Source organism: Terrapene carolina, unplaced genomic scaffold, assembly GCF_002925995.2.
Source record: "Terrapene carolina triunguis isolate 2854851 unplaced genomic scaffold, T_m_triunguis-2.0 Scaffold714, whole genome shotgun sequence".
NCBI classification, from domain to species: domain Eukaryota; kingdom Metazoa; phylum Chordata; order Testudines; family Emydidae; genus Terrapene; species Terrapene triunguis.
In genome coordinates this window covers 14,436,107-14,462,780 of record NW_020665065.1, presented here as the reverse complement: position 1 = coordinate 14,462,780, position 26,674 = coordinate 14,436,107, and the positions used below count along the sequence as shown (strand labels likewise).

At 43.6% G+C, this 26,674-nt stretch overlaps 1 protein-coding gene across 1 annotated transcript; it reads right to left on the bottom strand.

Moving 5' to 3' along the window:
- Positions 1 to 4,698: 4,698 nt before the first annotated feature.
- LOC112112435 (ATP-dependent RNA helicase DDX19B) lies at positions 4,699 to 26,261 on the bottom strand. Its single transcript, XM_026659983.2, has 12 exons — positions 26,131 to 26,261; positions 23,020 to 23,068; positions 22,437 to 22,490; positions 20,920 to 21,055; positions 13,617 to 13,709; positions 12,705 to 12,807; positions 11,453 to 11,567; positions 10,467 to 10,644; positions 9,703 to 9,940; positions 8,121 to 8,283; positions 6,940 to 7,131; positions 4,699 to 5,054 (listed from the first exon to the last, which is right to left on the bottom strand). Exons 1-12 carry the CDS (start codon positions 26,185 to 26,187, stop codon positions 4,993 to 4,995), a joined length of 1,440 nt encoding a protein of 479 aa, XP_026515768.1. The 5' UTR covers positions 26,188 to 26,261; the 3' UTR covers positions 4,699 to 4,992.
- Between the last annotated feature and the right edge of the window lie 413 nt (positions 26,262 to 26,674).

Here is a 26,674-nt window from a genome sequence, read left to right as displayed (position 1 = left end):
CTGATCTGTTTCAGTGGTCTACTTCTTAGTCCCGCTGTCTTCCAAGCGCTTCCCTTGAAGTAGACTTGTATATAAATAGAGTGTGCTGAAATACTTCTTAGTTATTTTAAAGTGTATGTACACACCACATTAAGAGTATCTATTTTTTCCATGTGTACAATCACAATTCACTTTAAGAGTGGGCACCAGCTTCTGGGCTTCATAGTATTTCTAAATGGTTTTTTAAAGAGTTTCTATTCTTCTGGGAAGACCCACTTTTCTGATGCCCTCTCTTCTGGTGCAGGGAGGCCTGTCTTGTCTTCTCTGTTTTTGTTCCAGGAATGCACCACTTCAATGCAATGAAGTCCGAGTCAGAATAATACATGGAGCTGGGAAGATACAAGCAGCACTATTTTTATTTCTATTTTGATTCCTTAAAGTTACATTAATGATCTTCATAATAAAGTAGCTTATTAGCTGCAAGAACAGCTACAGTGGTCAATACACAGAAAATGGTCTCAAAGCAGTAACTCAAACCAAGTTTGGGAGAGTAAATACATTGCTGGGATGTGTTAAAAGTACAAGGTCAAGGGTAAAGTACATTCAAGAATCAAACTAGTCCCATATAACCTCAGTGCCTCAAGAGTATGACTGCTTTGTCTTCTCATAAAAGGAAAGTCATGGTTAAGGGGGTCTGATTCCTGTATGGATACAAAGAGGACTTTTTAAAAAACTCATTAGCTTTCTTTCTTCATCAAGTGCATACGATTGTGATGCACACCTGTAAATCAGGAAATCCAGAGTTAAGGGTGGATTGTCTGCTGTAACTTTGAATTTCAGTGCTGTTTGCTACTGCAATTTAACGCTCTTTTAAATTGAACTGCATTAACCTGAGCAACTAACCGTTGCTTTTGCGTTTTGGCTAAATATGTACAGGAAGAGTTCTGCTGGGGCTGTTATTTACCGAATAGACTGTACCTCAAACGATTGTGCTATTTATTTTCTATAGTTCAGAAAAATCAACCTGTGAGAGTAGAATGGCTTGGTCCTGTCTTTCTGTATTAATGCAGCTGCTGTGCACGTGCTAAAAAACCTCATTTTTTAGTGGAAAACCTTACTGTCCATGTGCAGTAGCTGAGTTTGAACACCCAGTATAATAAAAGAATGGATCAGGCTACCTGACTGGACAGCTTGCCAAATAATAGGCTACTTTTGAGAGTATTACAGGTGAAACAAAGTCAGTGTTTTTGCCTCACTATAATGGCCAAACCAACCTTTTGTAAAGGGTGGTAGAATATTTGCTCTTTACTGTGATCACATATGCTGAATTTCAGTCAAAAGCAAATATTCGTAGGCCAGCAATTAAGCCCCGTAGAACAAGACAGCTGCTGAAATACTAGCACTATATGATGCTGTAAGTGGTGACACTGGTCTGTTGACTTCAATAGCAGCATTTAGATGACTACATTAAGCTAAAAGCATTCTTAATTGCCTTCGGGGGTACAACTGTATCAGAGCTTAGTTGTAATCCTCATTAGAAACCTATTTGGGAACATGGTAGAAAGAATGTTTCACTATGAAAATTGCCAAGAGCAGTGGGAAGAATGAACTAACTGTATGATTAATTTTTTACGTGGAAGAATACAGCATATTCTTCTGTTCTGAACTTAGTGTTGGCTGTTAGTGAGAGATGGCAGGTTCAAGTGGCAGAACTGAGTGTAGTGTTGGCCAGCACACTGCAGCATAGAAGAGCCCGCTAATGCTAAAGAATGCAAACCACCTCCAAAAGCGAAGTGTTCAGTTCTTTTTGAATAAATCTGTGTTATTAACTGGTGGCTTCCTACCCCTTTTTAAATACTTAGTTGTGAAATGTGACCAAAACTCCGTAAGGTGTTACCGCAGCCATTGCTTCCTCCTCTACAGGGAGTCCAGATGGTTTTCAAACCTTTTCCACTTTAATGCACCTATTCAAGTCACATCTTGGCTAGGATAAAGGGAAAATAGGGATGTGTCCTGAAGAGCTTTGCTATGAAAAAATCTGTGAGCAACTTCACTGGAAACGATAGCTTGTTGCAGGCATTGTTTCAGTAGCTACTGCAGATTTTATGCATTGACACAATCTCTTCCCCCACAGATCAGCTAGTCACATGACATACAGGAATAGGCTAAGGGAAGTGGTGGAAAAATCAGACTTAAGCTATAAAACAAATACTAGGTCAAGTACAGTCAATTTACTGTTTGAGATGTGTGTATGATGTTACATTTAAACAATGTTAAATAAACTGTTTTCAGTGTGAAGCTAAGACCAGCAAAGATTTCCTGAGTGCAACTTGGATTTGAAATCAAGGGTTTATGTGAACTAGAGGTTTCACTCTTGCCACATTTCCTCATACTTTTAACAGCATGTTCAAATAGTCTGTTATAACACATCTGGGCAAGAGTAATAATCAGCCTTTCTAGAGAAACAAGTCAGACTTCCACAATTCTACTCATACATCACTGCACTCAAGCAGTCCTGCAAATGCTTTACCCGATTTTTCTCTGTCTTCCAGCAGGAAAGAGTTGTTAACCTGTGTTGTGGAACAGCAAAGAGTTGTTAACCTGTGTTGTAGACAGGTAGTGAACTGTTTTGGAATTCAAATTAATAGGACTATATATTTCATTGGTAAAGACCATGTAAGCAGGGAGGGGAAGGCTAGGCCAGAGAGCTGATAAAGGACAACCAGTAGAGAAAAGAAGTGAAGAGAAGGGGATGATCAGGGTGGCTGGCTGGAACGATCTAGCAGCAGCATTTTGAGTGGCTCCCCAAGAACAAAGAAGTAGGTGCCTTAATGGCCACGCACGATTTAAATTTAGTACCTACCTTCAAGTTTTATCCTTTAGTGCTTAGTTACCACTAAGGCTGATGCCAGGAAGAATCCTGGCATCAAAAGAGACATTGGGGAAGAATAGAATTAATCTGATCTCATTCGTTATCCAATATAGTTTAATGATAAATGGCTGGTGGGATGCTGCCTAACTCGACACTGAAAGCATCTGGGAAATACAGCAGCTCAGTTACACTAATCTCATATTTCACAGTGGAATTCACCTGGGAGTATTCCAAGAAGCAGCACTGCCAGAACTCCATCTCCGTCAAGTCCTCTACACAAGACATTTGATAACAAACAGGGATGCCAGAGACAAAGACTAACCGGAGCACAGTTCAGTACGTGTTCTTTATTCCAATTAAAAGTACATTAGAAACAGCACACAGGACCAGCAGCAGCGTTCATGACAGTTCAACCCAATGCACTGCTGTCACAAGGTCATTCAGCTGTACTATTAAAGTAGGTGATTGAAACAAGTCTTCCACTCTACACGCAAGCACTCACTCACCTGCCACTTTAAATAGGTTTTCAACAGAATAAAAATAGATACACCCCAGAATACAAAAAGTTTAATTTTAACAGTTTTTTCACTAAAGACTTTATACAAATTGATAAAAGGGTGCACAATTTCCTAAAATTTTAGGTACATTTTAAATGAGCCTTTTTTTTACTTGGTAAAAGGATCAACATTCCTGTCTTTGAACAGAATATGATGGCCAAAATTGCAAAGAAAATTTATAGTTCAATTTACAATTTATACATTTGTTTTGAAGTGATTCCTGCACTGAGTAGCAGTCCGATGGCTGCTCACGCATGTCCACTTTTCCCAAAAGAACTGTGCACCACAAAGTTAATGTTTAGGAGCCTACTTCTCCTGGAATCGGGGGGGAAACAAAAACCCACAAACTTCCATTTGTGCACGGTAAGTGGTCCCAACGCAACTAAAAGCCCAAACTTAGAAGTTCTAAATAAAACCTTCACTGGCAAGGGTCACCTTTGGGGCAAGGTTTGTAGGGACTGATGACCTGTCTGCTTTGCGATACAAGCACAATGAAAGTGGAGTGCTTCCCCATCAGTATTTTGGCTGAGCAATTTAACTCAAGACTGTGGTACTGAAACATGCTGTAACAGGCAAATTTGGTGTTCTATTTAAGGGTATTTTTGGTCAATACAAGCTATTATAATTTTTTACCAGATAAATATTCCTGTTTCCATTACTGATTGGTAGAGTCCAACAGCTCCATATGAGACTTCATGTGGAACTGCCCAGACAACAGCAGCATTTTAAAACTGGCACCACCTGCGTAAAGGTAACTATAACTCCCACTCCTCTACCAAGAGAGGCTACCATTTGTAAGGGTGAATTTATTTTGGATATTGATTAGTACAGTCCTCCTTACACTGCTGATCCCTCCCACCCACATGAACCAAGATTTGGTTTGGCAAGGTTAAATGCATCATATGATTTCTATAGTAGTTAATTAACACTTTCAACCATTGCATTGCTTTATGAATAGTGGCCATTCTAAAAACGAACTAAAACCAAAATACTGCCCAGCAAAAGCAACACTGCACCACTATCTGAGAATATGAGCTAGTGGAAAGATCTTCTGGACAATCTACTTAAGGAAAAGTAGGGCAAATCCATCAGGAACCCAGAAAACAAACCTTTAGAGCACAAGGCAGCACTAGAAAAATAAATTCTATTTCATGTGAGTTTAATTTTTAGCCAAAACCATCTGCCTTGTTTTTTAAAGTCTATGTCCATATATTTGGCTGTTGAGTTTTGTTTTACTGATCACATATGTCAAAAAATAATCTCCCAATTAACCAAATAAAGCATTTGTGGATATTTATGTATTGGCCACTTTTTGGCAAATCTATTTCTTAGAATTTAAAACATGTTTCCATTTTAAGGCTAAACTAAGAAATGTTAAAAGCTTCTGTAAACATTTCCTCTTCTTCCACAGAGCGGCACAATTTTAAGTCCAACTGCAATTTTTAAAGTGAGGTAATTTCTGTGTATTTAGATCTTAAGAGTCCTTTTCATGACTGGCCAAAAGGTGTGCCAATCTGAACGCTGAGCCAATTGTAGTGGGAGAGCTACCACAGGAGGGCGTACATCAGTTCCAGCAGCTGCGTTTCAGTTGGCTATTTTCTCAATTTCATCCAAGTCGTCAGTATCCAGTTTTTCTATCTTTTTGTCTACAAGAGAAGATTAGAAGAGAATCGGAACTAATTCACTTTGTACAATGAGAGACCAGAAGATGAAGCAAGGTCCCACCTTACTGTGTTAAATCCCACTTCTGTTCTTGTCACAAGATGAATCTATCCCAATCCATGACCAACACAATAAAATTAAGTTTTATAAATCAAATCAAGTCTCAATTTAGTGTGACAAAGTGGGAATTTTGGAAACATTCTTATGCATGCCTCAGTTTCCCTTTGTGCTTTGCATAGAATGTAAAAGGATTAAAAAGCTGCTCTTGGGACAGAGAGGGGGGACATGAGGTGTTGTGTCACATAACTATCTGGAGTGGCACGAAGGCTAGGTCATTTAAAGAACAGGCTGAAACGGACCCAAATCAGTGGAGGATCCAGAAAGGCAATGGGAACCCCAACAGCCAAGAAGTTCACACCCAGCAACCAACAGAGGAAGGAGATTTCCCCCCACCTCTCAGCAGGGAAGCTGAGCAAAAGCCCCAGCTGGAGAACAAAGGCATCAGGCGGCGGGGTTAAGACCTGGCCTTTGGAGTGACAGACACACACCTGGGACTAAGGACAGGAGGGACAGAGATGGAGAGAGCACGCGAAGATGGCTCCTCAGCAGCATGGCTCAAGGGAGCCGTGACCCCACGCTGGCCATTCTGAACTTTATCTGAATCTTTGCCTCTCTATTCTGACCCAAGGACTTTCAGATTCTGTACGCCAGGCGACTAAGGAATTGTTACCTTGTTTTGGAAAAGCTGTCTGGGGTCAAGGCAAATACAGAGCATTGTGCTCTGAAGGAGTACAGTACAAGCCTCCTGCAGGAGTCTGGCTTGGCTGGATTCGCTGCAGGGAGCCAGAGAGAGACAGGGTTCGCTGGTGCCCAAAGACCCAGTGTCAAAGCATTAGGCCTTGTCTATACTACCACGATAAGCTGACCTAAGTTACGCTACTCCAGTGACATGAATAATGTAACTGGAGTCAACGTGGCGTAGGTCACCTTACCGCAGTGTCTACGCCGTGCTTGCCTGTCAACTTCCCTTACTCTTCTTGGAGTGGTGGATTATCAGAGTTGACCGGAGAGCTTCACTAGACCCGCTAAATTGACAGCCGCTGCATTGACTACAGCAGCGCCAACCTACCGGTAAGCGTAGACACACCCCTAGAGGTCACTGGCCTCCCTCAGTGGAACCGTGTGGGTACCTAGGGCTCGGCCCACTCAAGTGGCCACTTCCAAGGGACTGGCTACAGGCTGGGGCACAGACCACACCCTCTGGATCTGTGACTTGTAGATCACTGGGTCACTCAAGTTTCAAATTGGAAGCAATTTCTTGGGGGCGGGGGAGGGGGGTGGTAATGTCTTTACTGTAAGCTGAGGGGCATTTAAGTAAAGTTATGGTTTGTGGAATATCATTTTTAATAATGATGCCAGTTAGCCAATGAGAACTGGATTGACTTGGCAGGACACAAGCAAGATCTCCCAGGCACTTCTGTCATGCATCACTTTGGAAGTTTACTGTCTTATGACAGATGTAGAAGTTATTCAGATTATACCAAAATGGGCTATCATACTTGCCATTTAAACAGTATTCACTGTTCTACTGTAAAATAAAGACAATTATATCAGAAGTTATGCCCATTTGAATGTATACAAATAACTGGCTATTCCCCTAGTTCTTTTTGAAACAAGGTGCTACATAAAGTGCAGTGGTACCCTTGACAGACTGTATGTAGCAAAGCAAAACTCTGTTAAGCCTAATCAAAGACCAAGACCACAGGGAAATCTGAATTAGAGTCAGGGTTGTCTGATACACAGTTGCTCAAAATTCTATAGAAATAATGCTATACCTACGCAAAAGAAATGAAGCTAAAGGGGACTTACTGAAATGTTCCTGAATTCTGTTGAGAATATTCATGCTGTGCTTGCTGTCTACCATGTTAACAGCCAGTCCTCGCTTGCCAAAACGACCTGTACGCCCAATCCGATGCAGATAAGTCTCATTATCTGGGTTGCCATCTTTATCCACAGGAAGGTCAAAGTTGATAACCACAGAGACCTGCTCTACATCAATCCCTGGGGAGGAAAGCGTTCGAGAGATGACAACTCTCCCTTTAGCCCATTTTAAGCCAGAGCAGCTTTAGTCCAGGATGGTTTCAGTGTTCTGATCCCAGAATCTAGGGCTTACCCAGAGCCATTAGTTTCAACACCTTTCACAGAGCTGCACTATTACTGCCACCAAGTTTTGTGGAAAGTTAAGCTACGTGCCATGATGAAGCCTGCAGCGATGTCAAGAGTGAGTGCTCAGCAAAACTTACAGGGATAATTGGAAACGTATGTTTCCATAGCATATAGAGGACCCTTTAAGATATAACAGTGAGAGGATGCTATTAAATGGAGGATGGATAATGTTTTCACCCCTCAGCTCATAGAGAAACTGAGCACCTTTGCATGACCTAATGCTTTCATACCAGAACTATATATTGATGTTTATGGGGGCCTAGAAAGACTAATAAATTGCAATAACTTCTAAAATATAGTCAATTGCCCCTCCTACTTCTCAACAGCCAGGCTAGGAGAGCCAGTCAACTTATTTCGTTTAAGTGTTCAGCAGTGTCAGAATGCCCCTTTTAGCTGTAATGTGCACAGGAGTTTATTCCTTTGCCTGACCTCTAGTGAAGCACAAGCCAGGGCAGGGCGCAGCCATGGGATGCCTCAGTGTGCCCAAAGGACAGAAAAATGAGACTCTGGTGGAAGGGAAGATTCTTCAACCTACTTCAGGTCTCCTTTAAGGAAATCCCACGTTAAGCCATTCCAGCAGAGACAGACCTAACCCAACTCTCACACGTCAAGGACCATCCAGAAGTTTTGGGGGACAGCACGTCTGTCAGTCTCCCTTGGAATGGTTTTGTTAGGGACTCTTTTGTACAAATCTAGCACGGGTTACAAATTCTTCTTTAGGAGGTACAGCAATATTTTGTATGTCTGTCACCAGACGGCACAGTCCCGTCTCAAGTACAACTACCCGCTTCCCTTCCCCGAGATGCAGTGACATTGTATTCTACCTCTGGCACAGACATTTGTGGTCACCAGCACTTTCTCTTTGCCCTCTCTGAAACGCTCGATCACTGCAGCTCTTTGTTCCACCATCATCTCACCACTTAGCAATGCCACCTGGTGACCTTCTTTCGACAGCTCTCCTGCCAGCCAGCCCGCTGTTTTACGAGTCTGAAATGTAAAGCAAGAGCAATTAAAATCTTTCTGGGAAGACAGTTTTTGAACTTCAAACAGGAACAGGCCTCTCTTAACAGAAGGGAACGCTCAGGGCTCCAACTCAGCTTGTTCCAGGATTCTAGCATCATAGTTTAAAAGGAACAAAGAACCCAAACCATTCCCATTTCTGTTTGAAAGCCTAACATTATGACAAAGCTTAGAGACATGTTTTCTATTTCCTTTTACAAAGGACAGCTCTGTGTGTGTAGTCAGGCAGCTCCACTGCTTGTCTGGGTCTCTGAGCAACAAGGAAAAGACTTAATAGGAAACTTATTGTAAGACCACATGCCTTGCACCAAGAAGACTGGGACAAGTGTAGTATGTGGTACCACTAACTATTCATTTTTGGAAATTGGCTAGATTTCAAGTTGAAAACGTCCCTTTAAGACCATCCAGTGAGAATCTCTGCTGAAGGGTTGAGTCAAGCCGCTCTAAAATTCAAGATGCCAGTTCATTTTTAAAGTCCTGACTACGTCAAACATTGCATTTTAAAACTGCAGGAAACGGCTCTTCGCTTTAGTGGACACTCGGGTACAGAACACGTGCCTTAACATACCAGTCTTCTTCCTATCTAGAGCTAAGCTTTGCTAGTGTGATCACCGTGGGCCTCGATTAAAATTTGCAGTTACAGCAGCTTCCATACAAGAATCCCAGCGTGCCACAACATGCCTGTGAGTATCATCACCATTTTACAGAGAGGGAAACTGAGGTCCAGCAGTCACAAGCCAGTGGCAGTCCTTTTACCTAAAAGACTTATTTTTCCACCCAATTAAAGCCTTCTTGCTTTTATTTTTATCATTTTGTTGTACACTTTGTTTTGAGACGTATTTTACTGGTTTACAGAACCCTAAATTCTTTGGTTTTCAGAGACCGCTTTAAAAATAAAAGTGAGCCACACGATGGCTGGAACCATGCAAGCAACAAACACGTTTAAGACCAGCTGGGGCTAGATGGCTCCAGCATGGCTACCACAACTCACATGGGGCAGTTTGGCTATCACGATTTTAAGAAACTCCGTGTCCACAGGAGTAAGTAAAACTTCACTAGGAATCATTTTTTTAAATAACGGCTGTTAGTAGGGTTCCAGCCTCAGCAGAGATAGGACCAACAGGCAATTAGTGTCAGAGACAAGCCGAGAAGGCGGATTCTTCCAGCCACTCTCCTGCATTTTTCCATTTCCAAGACAAGATGAGGAATGGCTTGTTGCCCATTTGTGCTCCTAGAACGATCATGCCCTCAATCATCTTGCAAGGAGTCTGTGTCACTAGGATTCTTGGCATCTGTAGACACTATTTCAGAATGGGGCTGTTTTAACGAGAGCTCCCTTCGCTTTAGGGCGTGGCAAAGGTCATGCCATTCTCCAGAACGACTCACATGACAGAAGATCATGGCCTGGGCAATGGTGATGGCTCCATATATATTACAGAGAGCCTGGAACTTCTCATCTCGATTATTACACAGAACATAGTATTGCTTAATGGTGTCCAGCGTCTCCTCCTCTCGCTTCAGTTTGATGATGTTGGGGTCGGGAACAACTTTTTGGGCAAATTTCCATACAGAATCTTCAAAGGTGGCAGAAAATAGGAGCATCTGGCAATCTCTGGGGAGCATTCTGCAAGGCAAGGCAAACAAGTTAGGGTTTCCCTATTAGAGACCATCAGCCCAGTGGCACCTGCGGTAGCCCAGCAGCAGAGCATGTCACTTACAAACCTTTGGAATCAGCTTTTTCAGTCCGTTAGGCTTTCTAAACATTAGCCTATGAATATCTAATCACATCCCAACTCAATTTGCCAGTGGCATCCAGATAAATTTGGACATTTTAAGCAATGAATCCTCCTCGGGGGCTAGGGAGGGCTGTTCTCGAACCTTGAAATAATTAAATGTCTGTCTTCAATGAAATTCCAGCTTTATGAACTGTCTGGATTAGAGTTAAGTGTATTTTTATTGTAGCCTGTGGCCTTAGTCATCAGCAAATGATCACGTCCTGCCATTTGGAAGAGATCCCTTCCTGCAACCATGAAGAGGAAATGGGACATTAAATAGGCCAATGAGAGAAATCCACTGGCTGTGGTGGAGGGGAACTAGTATCTTTCCCTTTCCTCAGACAGCCCAGATGACAGCATGGGGATGTTCCTTACCTCTGAATGCGGATGCTCTGATCTTGATGGCCCTGGGTTGCTATCATCACATCAGCCTCATCCAGGACAAACACTTTAATCTTCTTGGGGTCTATGAATTTCAGTTTGGAGCACCAGTCCAGGACAGTGCCCGGAGTGCCAATTACAATCTGCTCAGAGATCTTCTGACCTCTCTCCACTGTTAGTAGACAGAAAGAAAGGCTTTCATGAGAGGTGTGTGCACAGCACTTCCATGAGGAGGTGAAAGCTGTATCATTGTGTATGTTACTCCCCACCCTACTCTCTTGCTCAGAGTTCTTCCCCTACTCTGGAGACTGACTTTTGGGGGTGGGGGGGTGTGTGTGTGAATAGTACAGTCCCATTAGTGCCAGAGCAACAGATGTCATTACATCCTCTATAGGGCGGTTCTGCAGCATCCAACATTGCTTTCCCAGTCAGGGAGGTAATCTGTCAGAACATTAACCCCCTATGAAGTGCACAAGATCCACCGCTTCTCCCCAACTTCACGAATTTAGCAGTTTATACAGTGCCTACACCTGAAACAAGTAGTATGTGTAATTATCTGCACCAGCAACCCACAATATGAAAGATTCACTTGGACAAAACAGATCAGCCACCAATAAAGTTCGTCAGCCACTTCCATTTCACTAATAGTTACAAAGTTCAGTTATTTTCTGAGGAGACGGAGGAAGAAACTCAAGTAAAAAACCCAGATCATGAACTGTCCAACTCCCACTCCATGCCCAGTTTAGGGCTTCCAAGAGTGAAGTCCCATTACACCAGCTCATGTTCTGTACAGCAGTCAGACCTGACAGAATTTGATTCCAGACCAACTGTGCTAAGAGTATCTGATGTCAAACCCAATCACTTTCAAATTTTAAGAGAAAGTAATGCATTAAATTCCCATTACCACACCTCACTAGAAAAAGGGGTAAGTCTCCCTGGTTAGATCTGCAAAAAGGGGGCGTATTTCCCCTCACACTCACATTTATTGCCTCGGACAGCATATGCAAGACTTAGCTCCGGATGAAACTTTCCCATCTGTTCAATTACTTTTCCTGTTTGAAGTGCCAGCTCATATGTTGGGGAAAGGCACAAACACTGGAAGGAAAGCAGATAAGAGTATATTAGATCGTCACATAGTAGATCGTCACACTTTCCTGTGAACTACATTTAGTTGTGAAACTTCACCTCTGTGCAAATAGATGACCAATATTTTAGGATAAACACTGTTGTAGGTAAATTTCATTAACACTCATCAGCTGAACAGTGTTTTTAGTAAGTCACCCAATTAAAGGAAGTTCGTTTGCATGTGTAGCGTCATGTACCGGTTAGTTTTGTACAGCTTGTATATTTTGTATTGCCCACATAAGCATGTAAACAGAACACCCTGCGAAGAACGTCGGTGCTCAGTACTATGGTAATACGGCCAAAGTGCCATATTAACAAAGACAGATACGTTTTTATAAGGGACATTTCTAATGAATGTAGCTCGAAGTGAAGATAACACAGCATCCTTAGCAAGGAAGCTCTTGCCCTGGTAAAACTGCCGAGTCCATTTCTGCAGAACAGCTAAGCGACGCGACTCCTGTGCTGCTGCCCACGCCCTGAAAGTGGGAACTCTACTCCGCATTGCTTCGGAGCAGTAGTTAGAAACATCAGCTGGCTTCCTAAACTGAATTTTCCCAACTCCTATCCAGTGTGCTGAACTCCTGTGCAAAAGGCCATTACCCAGTCCAGCACTCTAACACAAAGGGATCAATGTAAACTGGACGAGGCAAGAAACCAACCATTCAGCACCCCATCTACTCCCTACTTCTCAGGGCTCTTCAACCACAGGTGGTTCGTCAGTACAGATCCTCTCCCTTCCAGTCCAAACCCTGCTCCCGCCTCAACACCCCCACACACTCTCACCCCACCATGTTCCCCGGCACAGCTGCTCACCGTAACTCCAATTTGGCTGTTACGGGTACAGAAAGACAGAGGTGGAGAAAAGGGAGGGCGGGAACCAGGCTGGTCAGGAGAGCTAGGAGAACCCAGTACCTCTGCACAAAAAGAATCAGCATTTTCAACTCTGCTGCCTCTGCTCCCCAATGCTCAGACACCACAGCCCACTGGGAAGTTGAAGCTATGTAGCTGCTACCAATGTCTTATCAAAGGAATATAGCTTCTCTCCACTAGATGGCACTGCACTACAACTAAAAACCAGCACAACCATTAGATTCCAGTAGCCCCTACCTGTGGATACTTGTTCCCGGGTTCAACTCGACTGAGCATGGCCAAGACAAAGGCAGCTGTCTTACCAGTACCAGACTGAGACTGTGCAATCAGGTTCTGTGGGCTGGATCAACACAAGGGGACATTTTAAACATTTTGGCACCAGGTTAAATATAATCCATTCTATGACCAGCTAATACAAGATACACAGTTGTGAGATTTGGCAACACAGCTTAAATTAACTGAATGGCAGACACAGATAAGTGATTTTAATACGTTCTGGATTAATTTGGCCCTGCATCTTGGCCACATCCTAACTGAAGTCACCATCTAGTTTCATAAGGGCAGGACTACACAAGGAGGAGGACACGAGTGAATTTTCTGCAGGGCGCATGCATCTTGGCACAAGCAGCTTCTATGCGCTATGGAGATTTGAAGGGAAAGCTGCTGTGATGCTGCAGTAGTTTTCCATATTGTTCATCTCCCCCTAGCGTTAGCTTCACTATTCCATGCTCTTCACCTAAAGGGCACTGAGAAGCAAGGCAGACACGATCCACAGCATTTTGACTGCTCTGTCCTGTCCAGGAGTTATGCAGGGCTGTTGCAGAACTGCCTTATCTCCCCTACATTGACAAGAGGATCAGATTTACTGCTGCCAGGAAGAACGGCATTGTCTTCAGTGTGGCTGAATATGCAGTGCAAGCCTAGGAAAAGGGTGCTTATGGGGACCTATGGAAGTTTGCTGGGTAGCCTGGCAGCATTCGAAAGAATTTCAGCAGCACAGTCCTATGGAAAGGAAGCCCCTTCAGCACAGGGCACACAGCCACTAGCGTGTCTCAACATCACTTCAAGTAGGCCGTCTCCTAGCCAGAGCGTTTACAGTTTAACAGTAATAGTACACACCCAGGGGAAGTGGAAAGCATGGATACGTACGGTTCAGCAAGCATCATGGGCAGAGCATTCTCCTGTATTTTCGAGGGTCGGTTGAAGCCCATGGCATAGACACCCTGCAGGAGCTGGGGTTTCCTGGAAAGAGAGAGAGTCGAATGTTTCTGAACTAGTAAAAAACAGCACTAGAACCAGGAAGTCAAGTCAATGGGAGATTTTTTTGATTGCAAGTGAAAGGCAGGTGCCTGAAAAGCAAACCCTAACAGCAAGTAGGCCTGGGGCAATGCCTCTAGTACTACATTTACCAATAGTAAACTACTGTGGCAACCCATTTCTTCTCCACATTGCTAACAAAGTGGTTCATCTGTGACTCAATCACTATTAGCTTGTGCACACCCTAAAATGGGAGAAATACAATAGAACCCCATTTATTTGGTCTAATTGGGACTACGGCCAGATCAGATAATCAAAACTCTGGATAAACCAGAGAATGGGAAAATGTGATGCTGCAGCACCATCTAGTGGCCACAGGAACGATCACCCGCTTCTGGCCCTGGAGTCCTGGTTGTTTGGTAACTGCAGAGAGCCAGTTAAGGGAGGGTCAGATAAACGGGGTTCCCCATCCACAGCACAGCTTTGTACACATGAAACTCTGGACAGCAATCCTCGGATAGGAACTGAAACACTAGATCAAATGTTAGCATCTAAACCAGTGGCTCTCAAACTTTTTTTTAACTGGTGACCCCTTTCACATAGCAAGCCTCTGAGTGCGACCCCCTTTTAAATTAAAAACACTTTTTTATATATTTAACACCATTATAAATGCTGGAGGCAAAGCAGGATTTGGGGTGGAGGTTGACCGCTTGCGACCCCTCCATGTAATAACCTCGTGACCCCCTGAGGGGTCCCGACCCCCAGTTTGAGAACCCCTGATCTAACCAGATTGGGAAGCGAAGAGACACTATTTCAGACTATGTGCCTCCTTGTTTTATCAATGAATAAACTAGTTACTTTTAAGAGCAAAATACAGTACTTAGTAGCCTATCAAAGGACCATTTTGATATTGTGATTAACATCTGTGAACCCAATATTTATTTGAACCAAGAAGATACAATAAGACCCTATTTTTTTACCTTAAGGAATATTAAACACTGGAAGGAGTCATTTGGCTACAATACACACTGCTGGGTTCTAAATTAATTAACCACTCAAGAAAGCACTCTAAGCATCAATGCAGACAGCTCAATTAAAATCTCTGCTCAGTATGTAGCAGCGATCAGGAGAGGCAAATGTGTCAGGATGTACAAAGAACAGAACAGAAAACAATACTAAAAGTGTGATCTTGCCTTGCTATAAAACAACAGTGCACCCACATCTGGAACACTGTGTGCAGGTCTGGTCACCTGGTGTCTAAGAGAGCAGAAAGAGGGAGTGTTCGGAGACATTCACCAAAAGGATTAGAGGACTGAAGAAATTTCTTTATGAGGAGAGATTAAATAGACTGGGACATTAAGGTTAGAGGAGATCTGAGATATATAAAATAATGAATGGGCTAGAGAAGGTAAGTCTGGAGCTTTTATTGACCCTCTCAATACAAGAGCAAGGAAACAGTCAATAAAAAGACAAGAAATTTAACCCACTGATAAAAGACAACATTTTTTACAACACAATTAACATGTGGAACTCTGTCACAAGCTATCATTGAGACTAAGACCTTAATGAATTAAACATGTATATGAATGAGAACATTGTGTTCATTATATAGGATGAAAACCATTTTATAAAGGATATAAACCTTCATGATTTGGGACGTAAGCCAGCTGCTAAGGGTACATCTACCCTGCAAAAGACAACCATGGCAGAAAGTCTCAGAGCCTGGATCAATAGACTCATCTGGCAGGACTCGCGCTACAGGGCTAAAAATAGCAGTGAAACCCGGCGGGAAGGGGGGGTCTCAGAGCCTCAGCCCCAGGATCTACATTGCTATTTTTAGCTCCATAGCGTAAGCCCCATAAGCCTGAGTTGGTTGACCTGGGTTCAGACACTCGCTGCCACAGATCTTTTTTTGCAGTGTAGACATACCCGAACTAATGGAGTTGGGAGGAAACTTCCCCTATGAGCAGGCTGTCTCCGTTCATGGGCTAACTGCCCCTCTGCCCCGTCCTGGTCTCTTCGAGTGCACTCCTTGCAGATTCACCTTCCCTGAGACAGAATCACGTCATTCTCCTGCTCTCGGCCCGGGCCCTGGGCTGCAGTCCCCTGTGTATCAACTGTGATAACCACAGCAAGGTCTGACTTATGTTCAGTATCTGCAGTTATCTGTTCGCTTTGGGAACAATGACTGTGGCAACCAGTGACCAAACAGCCTCCATGCGGCAAAGCATTATTTATTTAGAACAAAAGCATTGAATGGAAAACGGATCGTAAAAACAAACCAGACTAAACTTTCCTTCCCTAAAGCTTCCCATTCCCTGGGAGCAGGGAAGGCCTCATTTGTTTTCAGGCACTCCTGCAGGACCAGTCTGTTCTCATCAGGAACAGCACCTGACAAATGACCCACTGCCCCTTCCTCTCCTGAGAAGAGTTTAACTGTCTACTGTCCTTTTAAGCCCTAGTTTCCAGCCTGGCAAAACAGCTGTGGCACTTTGGACTGGTGCCTGGAAGTATGCCATTGTCTTGTAATTGGCTCCCAAGCACTTGGGGTGGCACTGTTTTGCCTTTATGTTTGTTCTTCTCCTAGCCCCCTCTTGTGCTAGATCAATACATTCATACAGGAAGTCTTATAACCCAATATACGATAACTTCCCCTCACTGACCAGATCTCAGAGTGTTTATAAATCACATAGCAACTCCACTTCAGTCACACTGATTATTCCACAACTGTCCATTATGGGGTTCCTGGCACCTTCCTCTAAAGCAGTGGTTCTCAACACAGCGGTGGCCCATCACCCATGTGACATCCTCAGGGCCATACAGGTAGTATATATATTGTGTGGATGCAGCCCACATAACACAGAGTTGCATATGCAGCCCACAATGGTAAATAGCTTGAGAACCACTGCTCTAAAGCAGCTGTACAGGCACTCCTGCCAGATACTGGACTAGAGAGACTACTGATCCATTCCAGTATGCCAATTCCCATGTCTCTGTGAAGTCCTATCAGCAGTGTCTTAACACCACAGTTATCAGCCCTGCCAGACTCATTAGTTCAAAAGGAGGTACCAGGACAGGAAGAAGTTTCATATGATTGCAAGGGCCATTTAACATTAAAGTTTTGCAAAAGTCACTTTTAAGATTTTGTATTTTTGATGTTCAACCTCTAAGAAGGAGAGTAAATACTGACTGGTGCGAGAAAGAGGTAAGTTATGGCATGCCTCGCTCAGCATGATTCAGGCTATTGATCTGTACACAGCTATACGATGGCACTCAATTTTAAGTGCAGTGGTGACACCCAAAGTGTTCAATTGCCAAAGTTACTAGCTGCTTCTGTTAACAAGGCACCTATAATCGATAAAGAACGCTTTCAAGTCACAGCAGACACTTGTGTATCTAAGGAGACTCCAGAGCAATCTAAAATTAAAGTTAAGACATTTGTATTTGTAAACTCTTAACCGATGACCTGTTTAACTGCTTCTTGTAGGTGTTAATGTTGCTTAGCAGCAATTTCCGAAAAGCAAATAGCAATTTTCCTGCCCACACTTTTCCTGCTTGTTAAACCTCTCTACTCGATTCAACATCCTTTTCAAGAAGCCCGTATTATTTGCAGTCTGTGGCTCAAATAAAAGCTCTTTGAATATGCAACCTTGTGTTAGTTCAAAAGCAAGGATCTCCAAAGCCCAATTCTCTGCAACAGTTGCCAAGGATACAACTAGTTGCAGAACCAAGACTCAATTAGTCTGAGTGCTCCCATCATTAGCTTTCTTTGATTGTTAGATCAATTCTCATCTTTCAAAAGCCAGACAGGCAAGGTATATGATCTAAGGAGCCTGTTTGTAGTCATTCAGCTACAAAGCGGTAGCTTAGAAAGGCAAAGCTGTAATGTTCCAAGGTGAAAAGTCTGTCAGGGTGGTTTCCTTTCAGGACCCATTTCCAAACAAGTGACAAAATCACCAATGTAATTAAGAATAGAACCTCAAGAGTAGAACTCCCTAGCACAGTTTTAAAAGTTTATCATCATACACCATATGCCACTATCTTCAGTTGATGCACAAAGAGCTCCATGAACAATTGGGGCAGGTATTTAATGGGAAGATGGAGGCAGGAAGAACCATAAAGGTATCAGACTATTGTTTTGGGACTGATGTCACTGGCAGAGGAAGAATGGGTTGGCTTCCTCCTGTGCTCTTCATGGGCACTTGTATCTTCGCAAGGGATTTTAAAGGCGAACTGTAATAAGATGGAGCTCTTTACTTCTCCTTCTGATACACAAAACCAGAACTGCTTCAGTTTTCAAGAAGTATTCTTGCTGCTTTGTAATATCAACATTATGCGGAATACCTGGTCTGATCGTCCCTCAATTTATGGAAGGAAATTGGAGGAGTGGGGGGAATGGAGACTTTTAGACAAAATGGTTTTGCTTTTGCCATTTACCTGTTAGTGACCAGATCAGTCATGGAGGTCATCTGAATATCCCTCCCCCATCAGTTCAGCACATGCTGTTAAAGACAAGCTCTACTGTGCAATCTTAGTTGCCATTCTGCAACTCATACAAGTTTGTATAAGATTTAATGTGGGGGAAAAAAAAATCTTCCAAACCATTAGACTGTCAGCACAGAGAACACTTGCAATGAGGTGGGAGGAAGGCTAAAGCAGAGCATGAAGAAGCTGCTCAAAATAAGCCCAGATCGGGCACAAAAAGACCAAACACCTGTACGACAAGCAATTCTTCCTGTTGCTTGTGTTTAAACTATGCAAAACGCATAGTAAATATGCTAATTTACTAACTGTCTAAAAACTAATTTGCAGTTATCTGAAATGGAAACCTCTGCCCTTCTCAGATACAAGGGATACCCCTTCCCAGACTGAAAACCTCTAACAGGCCATCAACGGAGCAAGACTGCTATTGCCTCAGCAGCTAGAATTTGAAGTCTGTCTGCTCATGCATTATCTCCTGTCGCAAGCCACTTAAAACCAGCTAAAGCAATGATGATCAGGTATTATTTGTTCAAGTAAATCTGTCCTGTTCACAGTGGAATCAGAACTGTGCTAGCTACAACTATGTTGGCCCAATAGATAAGTACATTGCAAAACAAACCCGAAGCCAAAGTCATTTCTCCTCTGAAGGCTTTTTCCATTGATCTACAAACTAAACACTTAATTAGGAACCTGTTAAGTTCTAATTAGCTACCAAATCAAGAACTGTAAAGCAGACTGCTGGTGGGGAGGAGTGCTAATGAAATAGTGACTAAGAGCAGGAGCTAGAAATTTAAGTGGTTTTTCCAGATTCTTGATAAAGTTGAAACAGGTCTTCCTCAGTGAAAGTTGGGACCATTTTATTCCACAGGCATGGTTCAAATGGAGACATCTCCCATTTTGGAGTCTATCAGAGTGGGAGTTTCCAGCTATCGCTGCTTGATGGCAAGTTTACCCTTTTATTCCAGAGTTGCAGAATTTCAAAACCTTATTTGAGTCCCCTTACAAGAACCTTGAAGAGGCAAAGAGTAAAAGAAAGCCACCCCAAGCATGGGTTAGCGGATAACAATTCTTACTTAGGAAGCTTGTCCATTTGTGAACTATGGCTTATTGAAAAAGGCAGTTGTTTTAATATCAGAAGGGATGTGTGACTACAAAATACTTACCTATTTCATAAAACATCTCTGAGTAACTGATTTTTTAAAAAAAATCTTAATTTATTATATATGCTGTCTCTCAGCTCTGACAACAAAACTCTGACTAGTGAGTTTCAGTTTTGTTCTTAGTCAGTTTCATTTTCATCTTACCACGCACTAGCACAATGCAGGAATGTTTGGATTGTAAATACTACAGGAGAATATTTATTTAAAACACTAATTAAAAAAAAAACAGTTTAGAAGAATAAGCTTCCAAAAAGACCTACATTGAGACAAGATTTATCTGACAACAAGAAGATTCTATGGGCGGGGAAAGATTTCATAGATCTTTTAATTTTAGGCTTTCAACCATTTTTGCTGTATTTCATCAATATCTAAGCTTAAATATAATTTAAGTTTCTTGCCCATTCTGCTGCAGAGTCTTTACAAATTGAGGTCTTTCTGCCACAAACCCTTCATGAAGAGTCTCCATTCAATACTAGCAAAGGGATGCACTCATCCCTCCTCCAAACTATTTAACTGTGGTGTTTGAGAGCCATTTTCTATAGGCAATCTAAAAGTCAGGCCAGCTGCAGCTGAAAGCTGATAACACTATCTTGACCCTGTTCTCCACCCCTCTTTTCCCAGGGTAGGATTTCTGTGTTTGTGTTCTCTAAGAAAACTTCCTTTGCACACTTAAGGTTCTCTTCCCCCTTCAGCCCTGGAATTTTCCCCTTTCGTTTCCCAGAACCTTCTCCCGAAACAACTTCTGATGGAGGATGGCACGTCGCTGATTTTGAAAGTGCTAGCAAAATGCAGATGGGATGCGGTGGAGTCATATAGTCTGCATTTCACCTTAGAGACTTGCTGATAATGGGAGATCTTTGCAATATCCTGTCTTATTTGTAATAAGTACAAATTAGATCAGTTTTCAAATACTATAACTCTTGTCCAAAGTACAAATGGTGTAAACAATCCATTTTCAACAGCAGTAGTCTAGAATCTGGTAGAAAAATCTTGACTGACCACTGTACATACTTTGCAGAAGTCACAGGAATATGGCCACACAAATACAGAATGCAGTTCTCAGTTTGGCTTCTTCTACTTTGTTGCCTGAGACAGCTACAGATCTCTCCTGAGCTCATTTCTGCCCAAGTGTAGACACCGTAAGGGATTGTAGGTGTCATTGTAGACACTGTAAGGGATAACACGAGTGACCACACAATGCACTGCAACTAGTACAATGCTCAGTATTGGAAAACTGACATTTCCCTGACAATCTCCTGGCTGTGCCTATAGGTCACACCTAGAAATTTAGTCACCAGAAGACTAAAATTTTTCAGAAGAGTCAGTCATCTTTGATTTATAGACAGTTTAATGTGGCACGGCAAATTTGGCTGAATGACTGGAGTTATGGCTTTTGTTGCTGGAACACTTCTCCGGATACCTAACACCTGTAAATATCCTAAATCTTTTATAGCATCACTCTCGGGTGAATCCAAGATATTCAGCACCAACAGGAAGAGTTCTGCATCACGGCATTGCAAGAGACTATAATTAGCAGAAGAACACGGACTTACAGTCGCAGCTCCTCAAAAGACTTCACAGAGTAGAGAGGTGATGTAGGATCCCTCTGCAGCACCTCCACTTGGTTTGTTGTGTCCACCAGATTACTGCGAATCAGCTTGTTTAACAAGGATTGGGCAGCTCTGTCCTCTGTGGGGAAGGAAGTAAAAAATGAAGCATTGTTTATATTTACAGAAGAGCAGGAGGCTCAAAGAACCAGCCATTCAGCTAAGAAGTTTTGGCTGAGCTCTGACAGTTACACTCCCACTATGATGTTGCACAATTAAGAGATATTATAAGAAGACTAATTAAAAACAAACACCAAAACCAAAGCTGCGTTATTAAAAGACGGGATTCTACTCAGTGACCAACCGTCACTGAGTTAAACAGGAAATACCTCTTAAACTAGCATAGGGAGTCTTTACATGTGGGAGAGATGGGTTAATGCAGAGGGATGCCACAGGCTAAGGACCACCTTACCAAACATACAGAAGACTGCAGAACAGAAGAATTAGGGGGGGATTTGATAGCTGCTTTCAACTACCTGAAAGGGGGTTCCAAAGAGGATGGAACTAGACTGTTCTCAGTGGTACCAGATGACAGAACAAGGAGTAATGGTCTCAAGTTGCAGTGGGGGAGATTTAGGTTGGATATTAGGAAAAACTTTTTCACTAGGAAGGTGGTGAAACATTGGAATGGGTTACCCCTAGGGAGGTGGTGGAATCTCCATCCTTAGAGGTTTTTAAGGTCAGGCTTGACAAAGCCCTGGCTGGGATGATTTAGTTGAGGATTGGTCCTGCTTTGAGCAGGGGGTTGGACTAATGACCTCCTGAGGTCCCTTCCAACCCTGATATTCTATGAAGTCTGCTTTTCTAAGATATCTCTACCTGGATAGTGAAAACTCTAACCAATAGCTGGTGCAGGAGTACTGATCACCTTAAATATTGCTTTGGTGAGTTTCAAGTGTGGACAGGTAGTTCTCTACTAAGGGTTTTAACACCAATGGCATGCTCTCAGTGTTAAGAGTTCCCAGTTTAATATCTCTGCCTCTATCCAGCATAGCCATTGCATCCTTGAGTTCCCCCATATAAGATAAACCTACTTTGGACAAGTTAAGTTGTCCTCCACAAAGGAGCCAGAGTACCCACCCACCTGCTAACTCACTATGAACAGTTTGTTTAATAAGAAAAAAAATCAATATGTTCCAGAAGCCCCAAAGGCTAAGGAGCGCTGGTTGTGAAGGCAATACAGACAGCGTTATCAAACAAACTGCTCCTGTATCTCACTGCAGACAGATACAGAGATCACCTTATTTCTCCCTCCCCCATCACCATATAGCAATCTCCTGAGTCAATATGGAGTAGTGTATTCTCACACCTCTTGCACAGAGAACCCTCATCAGAATGAGTTCCTTTGGGCAGATGCCAAGACTCTCCCATCCTCTGAAATGAAGTAGACTAACTTTGAACAGATTCAAAATTAACTGTTTTCCCCACTGTCCCTTGTCAGAGTGCTTCTCAGCTGCGCTTACCTTTTTCCTCATCTTCTGTTTTCTCTGCATTGTCATCTGTCTTGACAACAGCACCTACATTTGGACAGACAACGCGGTTACTGGGGCAATCTCAAATGGAGTGGGACCAAGCAAGCTCACATATCTCAGGCTCATCCAAAGAGGCAACGTTACTGTCACAGCTAGGTAAAAAACAAAGCTGTAAACCACATCAGTAATAGGAACAGTTTTGCTCCATCTATGAAGGAAAAACTAAGCCAGGTTATAACATGAGAATGTTGGCAGTGTAGTTTGCTCCCAACTTAGTCAAACATGCCATAACATTTGAGTTCAATAGCAACCTGAATCCATCAGTTCTGGTCACGATAGTAATCCCTGAACCACTTTAATACTAAACAGCACTGAACAGTGAAAGTACAGTTTAAAAAGCTAACGACAAAAAATAAGCACTCAAGCCAGACATTTAGTTAAGGCTAGTAGTGGTTAGTTCCTGGAAGGTGGATGCTAAACTGGATTTCCCACCTTTCAAAAGCTATAAAGTCCAGACCAAACATCCATGAAACAATGTTCTTTTCTAACCCAGCATTAGTTGCTATAAACTCACCATTGGAGCTTGGCTTCGTTTTCTCCTCCTTCAGGTGCAAGTTGCTCAACTGTGTGTGTGGAAAAACAAGGAAATTGCAATAGTTACGCTCAGGAATCCTTCATTTGGCAAGAAGGCCCTCAGTGGAATCTTCCTCAAGGTTGACAATTTCAGACTCACGATCAGTAAAAGCGTAACATGGGCTGTGGTAAAATTTTTAAACTCTAAACATAGTAGGAAGTGAAACAACCTTAGCCTCTGAGGATAGAACAAGAAGCAATGGGCTTAAACTGCAGCAAGGGAGGTCTAGGTTGGACATTAGGAAAAAGTTCCTAACTGTCAGGGTGGTTAAACACTGGAATAAATTGCCTAGGGAGGTTGTGGAATCTCCATCTCTGGAGATATTTAAGAGTAGGTTAGATAAATGTCTATCAGGGATGGTCTAGACAGTATTTGGTCCTGCCATGCGGGCAGGGGACTGGACTCGATGACCTCTCGAGGTCCCTTCCAGTCCTTGAATCTATGAATCTATGAAAAAACCCACCCTCAAATTAGCAGGAGCGGGGAGGCTTACAGAACATCCAACGCAAGGACACAGACAATGGTATGAGAGCTGCTACACTGTATTTTTCAATCAGAGAAGTCAGAGCCAAAGAGTCACCAGAATCTTTACTAAGATTTTGCTGTTTTCTGTTCATGCATCACTCATCTGAAATTTGGGCTTCAAGATAGTAATTTGAGCTGACAGCAGGCACAGGACTACTGACAGAAAATGGTTAACTCAGTATTACAAATTAGAGACCACTATCTAATGTAGCTGAAGGGTTGTTTATTTTTTATCAGGAATAGAGAACACCGTGGGACAGGATCGGAGTATGCTTCAGACTGAGGAGAGTGTTCTGTAATTGTCTACCACTGGTTTGGAGAACAGCCACCTTCCCAAAGAATGATACTTTGTAAGTTTGTAGCAGAATAAAATTCTGAAAAGTACAAATCTTCATGTCTTGTCATCAAAAAGTTTGTATTCCCTAGAGCTAAAGAAACTTTCTTTAAATACTCTAACATATTAACCAGCTGTATGTGCTTGAAGACACCCAATTGTATCACAGGAGCAACAAAAGGAACATGTCAAATTCAGAATTGCAACTTCTAGCAAAAGAGTTGGGCACTGACATGGAAACCTGGGTTTCAGTCTCTCTCTTGCTTGTTTTTGGGCTGGTAGAGGCGGAGTATTGAAGAGTCAGTGAGCTCAGCACTCTGGTAGATTAAGCAGTAATGCTAACTAAAAGACACCCACAAAGCTGTGCTCAATTACCAGGATTGTGGTTGTGATCCAGATATTAAAAATGAAGAAGTGGTGAATCCTGCAATTTTGATGATTCATTGAAGATTTACTGAATGCCATATGTTGATAATTAGGTAAAAACAACAATGGAATTCTCTGCAAATAAGTGTATGCCCTCATGGTGTGTTTGGATTCAACAAACAAGTAACCCCAAGAACAAATAATTGGTGTTCCATTATCCTGAAACTATAAAAATCAGCATGTGCTTCATGCTTCTACACACACTAAATACATCAGATTTGCTGTCTCAACTCTGCCTCAGACACCAAAGAAATACACTCCCTGGATGCAGACATAACAGGAATAGCCATTGTAGTGTCTTCTGAATCCTAATATACCAGGAGAATGTATATATTCGTGTGGCTTGACAGTCAGATTGAGAACTCCAGTCTTGTCAATCATCTCTCTTTTGCCCTCTCTTGGGAGAGGCAAATTGAAGAGAGTACCACATCCCAGGCATACACTCATGTCAATCCAAGCTAGTAACTGAGTAGCAGCCTAACAAAAGCCAGTGTTTACCCACAGATCAAGGGGCCTCACAGTAAACCAATCTGAAATATTTTAAATTCCTGTTCATTTAGCACTTAAGGGACTAAGCTTATACACAGCTGCTAGAAAAGCTTCCGCATGGTTTTACTAATGCATTCCTGTAAAACTCATAAAAACCTGTCTGCCCATCTTTAATGGTGATAATAAAAAGGTAAGTATTCATCCTAAAATAAAGGGTGGGTTAGACCTTTGCAATGGTGAGCTAATATAACTTGATCAGGACCTCCCAAGTCACTGCTATCCTAACTTCCACCAAGAGAAGATTGTCCAATAAAAGATATTACTTCATTCACCCTGTCTCTCTGATATCCTGGGACCAACAGGACTTCAACAACACTGCAAATTCTAACCACAGACATCTCAAACAGAAGATGCCATTTGCTCATTGTTTATGTGATGGTGGGGAAACTGGAACTGGGAAGCCAACATCACTTTATAGTGACAGCGCTTTATGTCTTCACAGTACCCGACGTTAGTTTTCACTTGTGAGCTGAGTTAGACTTCAACTTCAAGACTCCAGTAGGGTGAAATAAATTCATTAACACACCTGCCCTCCCCAGCCTTCTGACTCGGGTTGAAAAGGGAATACTTTCCTTTGGGGGGAGGCTCATATTTAGGACTCTATCTAAACTAGACACACCTCCTCTTCCAGGGACTTGCTACAACACAGCTGCCCTTGGGATTTTAGCCTCTAGCTGTGCCAAAGGCTTGGGCCCAGGCCAGCAATCTGCAGAGCGGAACCGAGCTGTCAGCGGGTCTCACAGCCCCCAGCCTAGTGCAGAAGCCATTTCACTTCTCCGCCCATGGAAACCCCACTCTAGGGCGGGGGTTTCCAATCTGGGGTCCCCAGACTAGGGCTAAGATTGCCAAAGGGGTCCGCACCTCCGGTTAACATTTTTTAGGGGCCCGCACATAAAGGAAGGCGGAAAGCCGCTGACCCGGTTCCCAGCCCCGGACCCGCTGAGTGGGTCACAGGGGGCAGACCCGAGCCAGACCCCCGCTGTCCCGGGCGCCTCCTTGCTCGGCGGCGGGCGGGCTGGGGCCGATGCCACGGTGCGAGGCGGCACCTACTCACCCCCGCCCCGGGCTCAGCCTAGACCCGGGCTCCCGACGGGCCTGGCCTCTGGCCCCCGGCCCAGCGGAGCCCCCCGAAGGGCCTCGGCCTCCCGCGTCCTGCCCCGCAGAGACCCGACCCCCCCCTCATCCCGGCCCGGCCCCGTGTCCTCCCCCGGACTCACCGACTCGGCGGCCGCTTCCTGCTCGTCCACCGCCAGAGCCCAGGAGTCGGTGGCCATGGTCCGGGTGATGGCGGCAGGGCTGGGAGCTCGCAGGGCTCGGGACCACTAGCCGCAATGGCGCCGCCGAGGGAAAGGAGACATGCGCGGCGGCCAGGGGGACGCTTTGTACCCGGCCGGCGGGAAACTCAGGCCGCGGCATTTCAGTTCCGGGAGCGCCACGTTCCCCCCCTGCACCGACCGGCCCAGGCAGGGACCTTGCTTCCGTCAGCCGCGGGGCAGCGCCTCAGGGCCGCTCGTTCTCTCCTGCCTCCCCAGTCCCCACCTCAAGGCTCTCCCTTCCTCAGCCCCCCCCCATCCGCCATGGCCCCCTCCCTCGTCTCCTCTCCCCCAGCCCCCCATATTATCTCCTCTGTAACCTCCCCCAAACCCTTCTCACTGTCTCCCTCCTCTTCTTCAGCCCCCCCATCTCCTCTGTAACCTCCCCCTCCCCAAACCTTCTCCCCCTCCCCTCCCTCTTCTCCCCCAAACCCTCCCCACTGTCTCC

Bases quoted from the DNA above. Each gene is read 5' to 3' on its own strand.
- LOC112112435 (XM_026659983.2), bottom strand. From the start codon at position 26,187: ATGGCCACCGACTCCTGGGCTCTGGCGGTGGACGAGCAGGAAGCGGCC. The intron at 12,808-13,616 runs GTACGTATCCAT...GTGTTGATCCAG, and splicing joins CCCATGATGCTTGCTGAACC to CCCACAGAACCTGATTGCAC. The intron at 8,284-9,702 runs GTGAGTCGTTCT...TTTACATTTCAG, and splicing joins AGGCCATGATCTTCTGTCAT to ACTCGTAAAACAGCGGGCTG.